At 33.6% G+C, this 12,074-nt stretch overlaps 1 protein-coding gene across 3 annotated transcripts in view; it reads left to right on the top strand.

Moving 5' to 3' along the window:
• NCAM2 (neural cell adhesion molecule 2) overlaps positions 1–12,074 on the top strand; it is a 506,271-nt gene that overhangs the window by 366,802 nt on the left and 127,395 nt on the right. For all 3 annotated transcript variants that reach the window (XM_077756475.1, XM_077756477.1, XM_077756476.1), the window contains one exon: positions 3,621–3,771. In XM_077756475.1, the coding sequence (XP_077612601.1) occupies positions 3,621–3,771 (151 nt within the window). The remainder of the gene's footprint in view (positions 1–3,620; positions 3,772–12,074) is intronic.

Below are 12,074 nucleotides of genomic sequence, written 5' to 3'. Positions count from 1 at the left end.
CTGAAAGTGACTTATGATTTCCCTGGGAATCACACACCTCCCCAAAGAAATTCTGTTCTTCCAGAATTTCCGTTAACAACTTCAGATACATTGGAAATAATTTATCAATTTCCACATCTGTTCTAATATCATATTAATTTTACAAACATCAATAGTTTTTCATAAGTCAAAAACCATGTCATTTAAAATAGGAAATAACTAGAGGATAAGATGTGTTTATTTTCAAAGGAAGTATATTTTCCTTTTAATTCTGTGAAAAAACAGTATTTTTCCTAATAGAAAAATGGAGAATTTGTTTTGTACCACTAGTAAGCTATTCTATCACATTAATAAAGATAAAAAGTGCAAGTTTTTAAACCATAGTAAATAATAATAATGGTAAATGATAGCTCCAAGAATACTTTTCCTTTACTCAACTACATGTACATTTTCACTATAAGTTAATTTGCTTTATAAGATATTAGAATATAATGATTCTGTCCTTGGTACTAGTCCAGGTGACTTTAACATAAAGTACCATAAAAATAAAAATGTTCTCACATTTTTTCAACTATAATATCGCCCTACAGGATGAATTCCAAAGTTCCAATAAGATTAGAAAAAGTAATGTGTCTTCAGAAAAGCACAGAGTTCGGGGTGCCTGGGTGGCTCAGTCAGTTAAGCGTCTGACTTCAGCTCAGGTCATGATCTCACGGCTTGTGGGTTTGAGCCTCGCGTTGGGCTCTGTGCTGAAAGCTAACTAAGAGCCTGGAGCCTGTTACAGATTCTGTGTCTCCCTCTCTCTCTGACCCTCCCCTGTCCACTGTCTTTCTCTTTCCTCTCAGAAATAAGTAAAACATAAAAAAAATTAGAAAAGCACAGAGTTCAAAGTAGTAATTATAACTAATTACTATGTATATATGTATATTATTAGCATGTTAAACCACATTTAATAATTGTTTAAAACAGTCAACCAAGGACTATTTTTAATATAAATTTATATTTTCCCAAGAAGTTAAAGGAACGTGGGAGAATCCCGCCTTGTAAATATGGAAGAGATAAAGAGGGAAAAGTTGAGACAGGTCTGTGGAGAGTGCTTATGGAAATGACAGTATATGTAATTCACATTAATTGGAATCCAAATTAATGGTATCCAAATCACAGAGTGTGCTTAGAAGAAAAAGTGATGTCTTAGATGGAAATCTGATGTCACATGAAGAACTGAAATGTCAGGTTGAGACACTGGGAGTTTATTTAGGTATCAGGACAGTGTTATTCACGATCATGAGCACAGCGGATGTGAAACCTTCAGGAAGTTGGTACAAGATTAAAAGTTTGCTTAAAAAAAAACTTGTTCTTAGCTCCACAAGAAAGAATTTCTGCATCTATAATGAGATTTTGCTAGGAAAACATAGGAAATAACATAATTCTGACGACTTTTGCAGAGTTAGGGAATCTTTTTCGGTCACATTCACCCTGAGTGTGATTGTTCTCTCCAAAATCCAGAGGTCCCCGTTAGTGTTCTTCCAACGCAGCAGCACAACTAAGGTTGCAGATAGGTCTATGGAAACACAGTGGCTAGACATTGAAAATGCTAATGTTGAGCAAGATGATAAATTATTGTCATCATTTAAAATATAAAGGTTCAGAAACTGATCCAAGACTGAAGACACAGCCTAGCAGGGAGCATGGGAATTAGTATTATTCATGAAAGGCAAGACCACAAGGGTAGAATAAGTTATTCTGGGTGAGGGAGTGATGGGCTCACATCTGCACATGCTGCTTTGAGAAACACATAGAATAGGAATGCCCTGAAAGAGAGGTACCTGGTTCTGTAACTGTCCAGGGAAAACGGGGTCCTGGATGGAGAAAGGGTGACTGAAGATCACAACTGGAAGGGAAAGGAAGAGACTCTCCAGGACAGAATACAGGGCCCTCCAGGGAGAGAGGAAGATGTAACCCAGATTAAAGAGTAGACAGAGAAATGACACTGGGAGAGAAAAAAATATGACTGTGTAGGTGTTCTGAAAGCCAAGGGAAGTCTGCACATAAGGCGGAAGGATAGTTCAGTGGGATCTGATGATAAATAGAAGTGCGGTAAGATAAAGAATTCAGAATACCCACTTAGTGACTGAAAAGTAGTTACTTTGTATAACAAATTGGCCATTCTGCTTTTGAGTTTACGCCTTCTAATTTTAACTTCTGTGAGTTTCTGCATTTTTTTTCCTTTTCTCTCAAGTAAGTAATTGGGTTGGCAGCCAAACATCTTAAATATTGGCAGAAGAGAATGCCTTATGCTTGAGAACCTCACCTTACTGTTTTTTAGCAATACTTGAGACTTAGGGAACATATTTTTGGCCTAGAAATCCTGATCTAAGTTGCGTAATACATTCCCAGCATGTTTTTGTTTCTTTGCTTTTGAAGACCATTTTTATGACAATGATAGTAAATAAGTTATGAGTGACTCATATGATCATATAGTAAGTACAGTCTTATATAAAAGTAGAAAGCAAAAAATTACTTGATTTGTGTCCCAACCAACCTCATGTTTGAAAAAGAGCTTTAAAGTAGTTTCTTGATATGAATACAAGAAAATAAAAACCAAGTTTTAATAATACAAAGTGCACACATGTATGGAGATTTACTTGAATTTCAGTTACACAGAAAATGAAACAACCATTATATTATTACATAATAACGTACATATTTCAAAATAAATGTGTGTCCTGCAGTGTTTATTGAGACTCTAAAACCTCAAACATTGAAAATAATCACTTTGATAATAGTAAAGTACATGTTTCAAATGAATTATAAAATCACAAATTTTATTATATTTCCTAATTGTAGAATGTAAAATTCACTGAATAAACTGTGTTTTAATATGTGTTCTATAAAGGTATTAGAATGATTTAAGAAAATAATTGTAGGTATACCCTTGCACACAAGAAATTATATAGAATATAATCTATACATTACTGGATTATGAGCAATTCCTTGATTTCAATCAATATTCTTGGAGTACATGATTAATCATTTTTATGTTGTTTCCATTGACTTTCTAAGAATGACTTACATAGTGCTGTTTTTAATAATTTACCTGCAATAGGTATGGTGCTCATTAGGCTTATAAGCAGCACTATTTCATTCATTCAACAATAACTATAAATTCCTCTTAAAGGTTTCAATTATCATACATCTTGATACATTGCTTTTACATGGTGAAATAGGAAACCTAAAGTGAAAACAAGGATATGATTTTCACTGGTGGGTTTTAGTCAGAACTGAATAGACACTGTTGTTTTCCTATGTTTGCAAGGAGCATAATTGGAAGCCAACAAAGCCCTTCCTAGAAGAACATGCAAGCTTTTGAAAAAGCAAAGAGCACATTATATAAAAGATGTTGATAAAACATGTGTTTAAGTTTTTACCACATGTCAGTGTGTCTGTGAACAAATGTGCAGGTAAAATGGAAAAGCTAAAAGCAGTAACTCGTAAATACAGAAACATGATTTTAAAAAACCTTAATGCAGGTAAGACTTTTTGTTTTTGTTATTGTATGTGTGATAAACGCCCTATGTTTGGTCATCATTTTGCATGAACCAAGGGTAAAATCTCTCTTTTTCCTGAATCGATGCAAACAGAGCCCAGATGGCCGTATCGAAGTCAAAGGGCAGCATGGAAGCTCATCACTGCACATTAAAGATGTGAAGTTGTCAGATTCAGGGAGATATGACTGTGAAGCCGCAAGTAGGATTGGAGGGCACCAAAAGAGCATGTACCTTGATATTGAATGTAAGTTATTTTCATTTTGTATGTTTCTTCAAACAGCTTTTTCTGCTTTGGGAAGTATGACTTTGAGTAGGAAAATCAAAATACATGTGTCATTCATGATTCACCATGTAACGCAAGCTCTAGGACAAATGCGCTCAAAGTCAGTTATTAGAGACATCTAGTGGGTTCTATGGGACATTTCGCAGTGCTATGTATTTAATGCTTTTCCATACTGCTTATTCTGAAAACTGTGATTTTTTTTTTTTGCGGCCTTTAACCAAAACACAATATACATTAAACTGCATTCGTTTTCAATAATTGATCACTATCTCCTTTGAGTTTTATCTGTTTATTTCTAAGATTGATGGTCCTGTGTTTCACTTATGTGGTTATTTTGTTGAATTATTTTACATCCTCCTAAGATACAAAAATAGTGTTTTCAAAGTGATTGAATGTATCAGCACTTACATTTTATCGAAGTAACATGTATTGTCTGGAAGTGGGAACACTGACAAGGAGATTTGTTAAATAAATACAAGGATTTTCATAATTTTGTGCGATTTGGAGAATATGAAGGCTGCTGTCAATGCTCAATCCACCTTAGGTCATTGCATGGGATTTTATAATAATTTCATATATATGTTCATAAAAAGAAAGAGTTTTAATATTATTTTCAATAAATATTCAGGAATCATCCATTTTGGAGGTTTTCTGATGTGAAAAAGGACATAGCTGTCTTAGTGGGAATGTATAAGATGTTCTTCTTCTTTTTCTTCTTCTTCTTCTCCTTCTTCTTTTTCTTCTTCTTCTTCTCCTTCTTCTTCTCCTTCTTCTTCTTCTTCTTCTTCTTCTTCTTCTTCTTCTTCTTTCTTCTTCTTCTTCTTCTTCTTCTTCTTCTTCTTCTTCTTCTTCTTCTTCTTCTTCTTCTTCTTCTTCTTCTTCTTCTTCTTCTTCTTCTTCTTCTTCTTCTTCTTCTTCTTCTTCTTCTTCTTCTTCTTCTTCTTCTTCTTCTTCTTCTTCTTCTTCTTCTTCTTCTTCTTCTTCTTCTTCTTCTTCTTCTTCTTCTTCTTCTTCTTCTTCTTCTTCTTCTTCTTCTTCTTCTTCTTCTTCTTCTTCTTCTTCTTCTTCTTCTTCTTCTTCTTCTTCTTCTTCTTCTTATTTACTTTGCGAGAGAAAGAGAGCAGGGAAGGGGAGGAGAAAGAGGGAGAGAGAGAGAATCCCAAGCAGGCTCTATGCTGTTGCACAGAGCCCAATGCTGGGCTTGAACCCACGGACTATGAGCCAAAACCAAGAGTCATACACTTAACCAACTGAGTGACCCAGGTGTTAAGAATAGATATTCTTATTGATAATGCATTTCTATTGGATAATTTATAGTATATTAATATTAATAGAATGTGGTGGTAACTGTGAAATAAGATGTATTTTCTTATTGAGAATGCCTTTAAAAAATTTTTTTAATGTTTTCTTTATTTCTGAGAGAGAGAGAGAGAGACAATGTGAGCAGGGGAGGGTCAGAGACAGAATCTAAAACAGACACAGAATCTGAAACAGGCTTCAGGCTCTGAGCAAGCTGTCAGCACAGAGCCCGATGCGGGGCTGGAACCCACGAACTGTGAGATCAGCCTGAGCTGAAGTCAGACGCTTAACTGACTGAGCCACCCAGGCGCCGTGATAATGTCTTTTGAAAGCAAATATTTTCTTAAGAACAGGCAAAAATAATCCATATCATTTTCATAAATGTTCTTGTTAAGAAATTCATGGAAAGGCTGACTAAATAATTCTAAATAATTATGGAAGCTTTTAAATAATTCTATTGAAAATTACTAATTTCATTGCTAAAGTTAGGGAACTTCTAAGAAGTCACTTTACATCTTAAAAAAGCAAAGAAACAAACAAACAAAAAAAAGCCACAATATTATTCAGGACACACAGAGGAAGAAGTGATGCTAATAACTTATTTAGCTTTTTTTCTGGTATTTTCCCATTATTTTATTTATGTATGTATTATACATATATACATATTTATTTTTCATGTCAACAACATTTGTAGCCAATTACAAATATTTCTCCAACTTTCAACATGTTTGTTTATATTTTGTAATCAAAATATGTATTTTAAACCAAAATTTACTTTATTATTTTTTTCTTTTTCATTAATGTGGACCAACATAAGCAAAAATTTAAGGGTGCCAAAACATGATTTGTATTAGAACTGCCCAACCAGTTTAGAGAGGAAGTTTGTAAAATACTTTGAGACTCTTCCTGCTGTTCTAACAAAGTGGTAGGCATCATATTCTCTTAAGACAATATTTAAGACTTTTCCCTTTGCATTTTATAAACATTTAAAAGCTTTTTCTTGACATATCAAAGAATTATTACTAAATCACTGCTCTAAGTGCCCAGAAAAGTGGAGCTCATGAGAAAAGAACATCGTTTATATTTCCAAAACACAGTAAGGCAGATTGGCTCATATAGGCAGTATCAGGTTAATATACCAGCACTAGGATTGGTGCCAATTAGTTGTGTGACCTGCATCCTTAGGACTTCAGTTCCCATTTATGTAAAATAAGAAGATGAAAGGAAGAGATTCTTGGGGCTTCATTATAGTCAACCATTTAAAAACGCTTTGACTCAAGCATGCCTCAAAGGTGACTTAGAGCTTCCGCGCTGTCCTTCATGCACGCCTACGTAAGTTTTCAGTAAGAAAGAAATAAAAAAGTTAAATTAAGTCCTATAATTTCAGTGTCTATACTTTAAAACCTCATTGAAAATAATTTAAAAAGCCATCATAGGTAAAACCTTCAGTCTTTTCATTAAGCTCTTTAAGATTCGGAATCAGTACTGAGTGATTATAGACACAGAATAAATAAAAGAGAGCTCATGCTTTATTAGAACACCGTAGTTGACAGATTTCAATCAAACCTTAACTTAAAAATTCAAAGTGATAGATGGAGAAAAATATCAAGATAATGTGCAACGCTGATGTATAATGACGTGAGATTTTTAGTTATTACTGATTTCAACAAGGTAGAGAAAATGGGATACACACATGACTGTGAACTGCAGTATGAATAGTATGTTCTTGTGCCCTTTTAATAACAAATACTTTAAGACAAAAAAAAGAAGATAGAATGTTCTGTTTTTCATGGACTGATGTATCAAAGTATCATTTGCTTTTGATCGCAGGTGTATTTCCTCTTTGCTTTAGAGCTTTAGACATTGGTCAGCTTGTTTAATTTTTCTGAAGTAAATGTTTAGAATAAAGCGTACCAGCAAACTCTATAGTGTCACTTATTTAGGTAGGATTAAAAAAAAAAAAAAAAACTTGCTATGTAAAATAATGTCTTGAGAATTCTTTGAACATTTCTTGAAGTATGGTTCCTGCCTTGTTGTTTAGAAAGAAACTGGCTAGGTAAATATATTTCAAGACTAATACAATAGTTTTTTTCTTTTTTTCCAACGTTTAAACCATTGCTTTTAACAATAATTTTTGTTTGGTTTTATTGAAACTAAGTCGGTAGCTCTTAAAGCGTGTAATTTTTTAATCTTTTAAATCTTTTTTAAAAAAATTAAGTATTTAATTTTATTCTTCCTTAGTAGAAATCATTAAAAAAAATATTCTCTGTTGATAATTTTATTGAAATAGAGTTAGACCATAGTACAACACTGATATATAAAAAGCAAAATGTGATCAGTTTTGACATATGTGCCATCAAATCTATCACAATAATCTAAACATTTACATCACCCACAAGAGTTTTCTCAAGCTCCTTTGTAATGTATCTACCCTTCCATTCTCCCGCCCAGGCAACTGTTAATCTACTTTCTATCATTATAATTTAGGTACGCTTCCAGAAATTTTCATATATGGAATCAGACAATATTATTTTAATGTTTACTTCTTACTAAGCACTTTCAGTCAACATGCATTGATATGTGTGAAGCAATAAGTTATAAGTTGTTCCTGTCTTTGCATTGTATGGTTAAAACAGATTTTATGTATTTAGTCACCCATTGATGAGCATTTGGTTGTTTTCAGTTTGGGGGTATTATGAAAGTCTTTGTTAAGATTTTTAGGGGCGCCTGGGTGGCTCAGTCGATTAAGCGTCCGACTTTGGCTCGGGTCACGATCTCACAGTTTGTGGGTTCGAGCCCCGTGTCGGGTTCTGTGCTGACTGCCAGCTCAGAGCCTGGAGCCTGTTTCAGATCCCGTGTCTTCCTCTCTCTCTGACCCTCCCCTGCTCATGCTGTCTCTCTCTCAGAAATAAATAAAACATGAAAAAAAAATTAAAAATGGGGCGCCTGGGTGGCTTAGTCGGTCAAGCGTCCGACTTTCGCTTGGGTCATGATCTCGCGGTTCGTGGGTTCGAGCCCCGCGTCGGGCTTTGTGCTGACTGCCCGCTCAGAGCCTGGAGCCTGTTTCAGTCTGTGACTCTCTCTCTCTCTGTGAGCCTCCTCTGCTCACGCTGTCTCTCTCTCTCTCCTAGAAATAAATAAAAACATTAAAAAAAAAAGATTTTTGGATATCGTGTGGACATATTTTTTTTTCTGGAATAAATGTGTTTCTTCGAAAAGCAAAAGATTTTAATCTTGCTCAAGTCCGATTTATCAAATTGTACTCATATGTAATATAATTCATGTTCCAGCTAGGAAATCATTACCTAACCTAAGGCCACAAAAACTTATGTCTAAGCTTTCCTTTTATTGTTTTATTGCTTTAGATTTCGCACTAAAGTCTGTGATCTATTTTGGATTCTTTTGGTGAAGTTGACATATATTATTTTTTCATACCTATATCCAAATGATTCAGCACTATTTGTTGAAAAAAACTTTCCTTTTCTGTCTAAGGATTTGCTGATATTGTTGATTTTACAAAATATTAGTTTTGGGCTTCATTAATTTATATTTATCATTAATCTCTTTCCTAGTTTGTTGATTTCCATTTTATTTCCATTCTATATATTTTGGGCTTGCTTTGGTTTTTGGTAATAGATTCTTAAAGTGTAATATTAGGTCATTTAGATATCTCTTATTTTCTAATATAACCATATAAAATTCTAAATTTTCCAGTAAACAATACTTCAGTGCATCCTGCAAGTTACGATATGTTGTGTTTTTGTTGTCATCAGTTGAAATTATTTTCTAATTGTTCCTGTGATATTATCATTAGTCCATAGTTACTTATAAGTGTTTAATCTCTAGGTATTTAGCGTTTTCATTGATTTTTTGCTGTTAGTTATTTCTTAATTCAGTTTTGTTTAAAAATACTTTTTTATATTATTCTTTTTTTATTTATTGAGATTTGTATGTCCCAGCATATGATCTACCTTGGTAACTACATAGTGTGTATGGAAAGCACATATATTCTGTAGTCATAGAATGCTGTGTTCTAGAAATATCAATTAGAGTTAGGTGTTAGTCTTATCTAAATCTTCTATGGCTTTATTGACTTTCTTTGTATAGCTGTCTTATCAGAATGAGAAGTGTTAAAAAACCTCTACCATGATTGTAAACTTTTTTCTCTCACTTTCATCCTGTAGATTTTTGCATTGTGTATCTTTAGGCTCAGCGAGGCCATACACATTTACAGTTTGTATATTGTATTAGTTTTTTATTTCTTCCATAACCAGTGACCGCAAACTTAATTGCTGTAAGCAACACAAATACATTATCCTTGAGCTATGGAAGTCAGAGGTTCAAAATGATTTTCACTGGAATGAAATGTCAGTAGCGCTGTGTTTCTTTGTGGGGATTGTTTTCTTGTCTGTTTCAGCTTCTTGAATCTGCCCACCTTTTTTTGGCGGTTGGTCCTCTTCCATGTCTAAAGCCAGCAATGGCAGATGGAGTCTCTCTCACATCGCCCCACTCTAATTCTGCTTCTTTTCTCACATCTTCTCTGTCTCCGAATTTCCTGCCATTACAAGACACCCACATTGGATAATCCAGGATATACTCCTCAACTCAACATCTTTAATTTAATCGCAGCTGCAAAGTTCCTGTTGGAAACAAAATTCCTGGTGTAACGTGTTTATCGGTTCTGCAGATTATGACGCGAATATCTTTGGGGGTTAGGTCATTATTTTCTGTCTCCCACATATTTCCTCCTCATCAATTCTTTCTTTCACTTTCTCCACTAATCATTTGACTTGATGTATTATACCTAATATTCACATAACTACTCACTCTTTCCTTTGCTTACTGTTTGTACACGCATTTTCATTCACTTACTTTCCACCTACTTATATTTTTATGTGAAATAAAAATGTGCCTTTTAGGCAGCATATGACAATATTGCTTTTTCATTCTTTCTGTCAATCTCTACCTCATAATAGAATGTTTAAAGTGGGAGTGAACAGTAAATGGGCCAGATAACAAATATTTCAAATTTTCCTGAGCCTTATATGGTCTTGTCACCTGCAAACTATCTTAAAGTCTTGTGCATTCTTTCTTACAAACAATTAAAAATGCAAAACCCATTCTTAACTGTAAGAATACATATAAGAGGTCCTTGGACTACATTTTGTCCAGGCTTCATAGTTTGCTGTAGTTCATACTTTAGACCATTAAATTTAATATTGTTATTGATGTGGTTTCATCTAGGTGTATAATTTTGTTTTCTGCCTTTTCCCTCTTAATTTCACCTTCTGTTCAATTTTTCTGCATTCTTTTGACTTATATGAGATTTTAATACTTTAATTTGCATGTTGGCAATATTTTTTTTGTGTTGTCTTAGTGATTCTCTAGGAATTACAATACATAAGCCTAGCATTTCACTGTCTACATAGAGTTAATGTTTTGACACTGTATGTTAAATAGAGACATGGCAATTCTATCAATCCTTTTATACCTGTCCCACCAGTGAGCTTTATATTGCTGGACTCGTATATATTATGTCTACATTTATTGAAATCTCAGCAGAAATTATGATAAGTTATTTTAAAGAGTCATACATATTTTTAGAAACTTAAAATAAAATATTTTCATTTGCTAAGACATTGTACTCTTTCTTCACCTCTAAAGATCCAAATTTCTTTCTGATGTTATGTCCTTCAGTTTACATGATTAACTATTCACTGTTCTTTAGATTAGATAATTTTTTTCTATTTTCTCTTCAAGTTAACTGATCTTTATTCCACCATCTCCTTTCGGTTCCTGAGCTTAATCAGTGAGTTCTTTGTTTTAAGATATTAATGTTTTCCCTAAATTTGTAATTTTGTTCTGTTTCATATTCTCTGTTTCTCTGTTGACATCTTTAAATTCTTATTCATTTTATGTCTGCTCTCTTTTATCTTATGGAGCATCTTTAGAATTGCCACTCCAAAATATATAAATCTAAAATCCAGTAGAGTCAACATCTGGGTCATCTTGAAATGCATTTGTTGATTATCTTTTCCCTTAGAATTGATCATATTTTCCTGGTTCATTGAATGTAAAGAAATGTTGGATTGAGTCCTGGATACTGTAAATATTATGTTGTGCAGACTCTAAGTCTTTTGACAACCATCTGGAAAAAATATATTAAGCAGATATTCACTCCTAAATTCTGTGTTGCCTCCTGTAAGCAGTGACGCAAATCTCAGTTAACTTCCTAAAGACTTTGTAATGCAAGTTTGTGCCTGTCCCATTCAAAGTGCAGGGTTTAGGCTGACTTCTGTGGTTTTATAGGCAGAATTATGGCCTCTCCTTCTGTGACCTCTATTTGGGATTCTCCTCACTATTCAACCTATATTTGCTTCTTCCAAGGTACTACTGTACTTCTGGATAGATTTTAGCTGCAGAATCAGTGTGAAACTAATTTTAATTCCCTTTCACAATATCCTTGAATTTGTTTACTCTACAGAAGCCTTAGGTAGTGGTTTTTGTTATTGTTTCTGTCTTTTTGTTTAATTTATGTCATCTCTAGAGCCTTTAATTGTTACCCTTAGGGGAGATGGACAATCACAGGCTTATACTGCCATTATGGAAACAGAAATTTACAAATATTCTGTTTTTCATACAACCTTAAATTGTAAGGTTATATAGTTTCTGGAATTGAGATGTATGAATGTCATAGTTTCAGTTCTGAGTGGTTTTTAGTGTATTTCTTCCCTTCACTTTTTTATTCAAATTTCATTTGTCTTATGTTCTCAAATAAAGCATTATACTGATCAAAGATTGTTTAAAATGCAAAGTCCTAAGAAAAAGTTGAGTTTCTTTTTTCCCATTCAGCATATTGATCTTCTGTTCAGTCAATTTCATTTATCCACACAAACCTTAATCATCCTGGAAAGTGTGTTAAGTTCTCCATTTGTAAATCATTTCAGATTTTAAATTAAGAGATA

The sequence above is a fragment of the Crocuta crocuta genome, unplaced genomic scaffold, assembly GCF_008692635.1.
Source record: "Crocuta crocuta isolate KB4526 unplaced genomic scaffold, BGI_CrCroc_1.0 scaffold378, whole genome shotgun sequence".
Taxonomy (NCBI): domain Eukaryota; kingdom Metazoa; phylum Chordata; class Mammalia; order Carnivora; family Hyaenidae; genus Crocuta; species Crocuta crocuta.
This window is presented reverse-complemented; position numbering and strand designations above follow the sequence as displayed.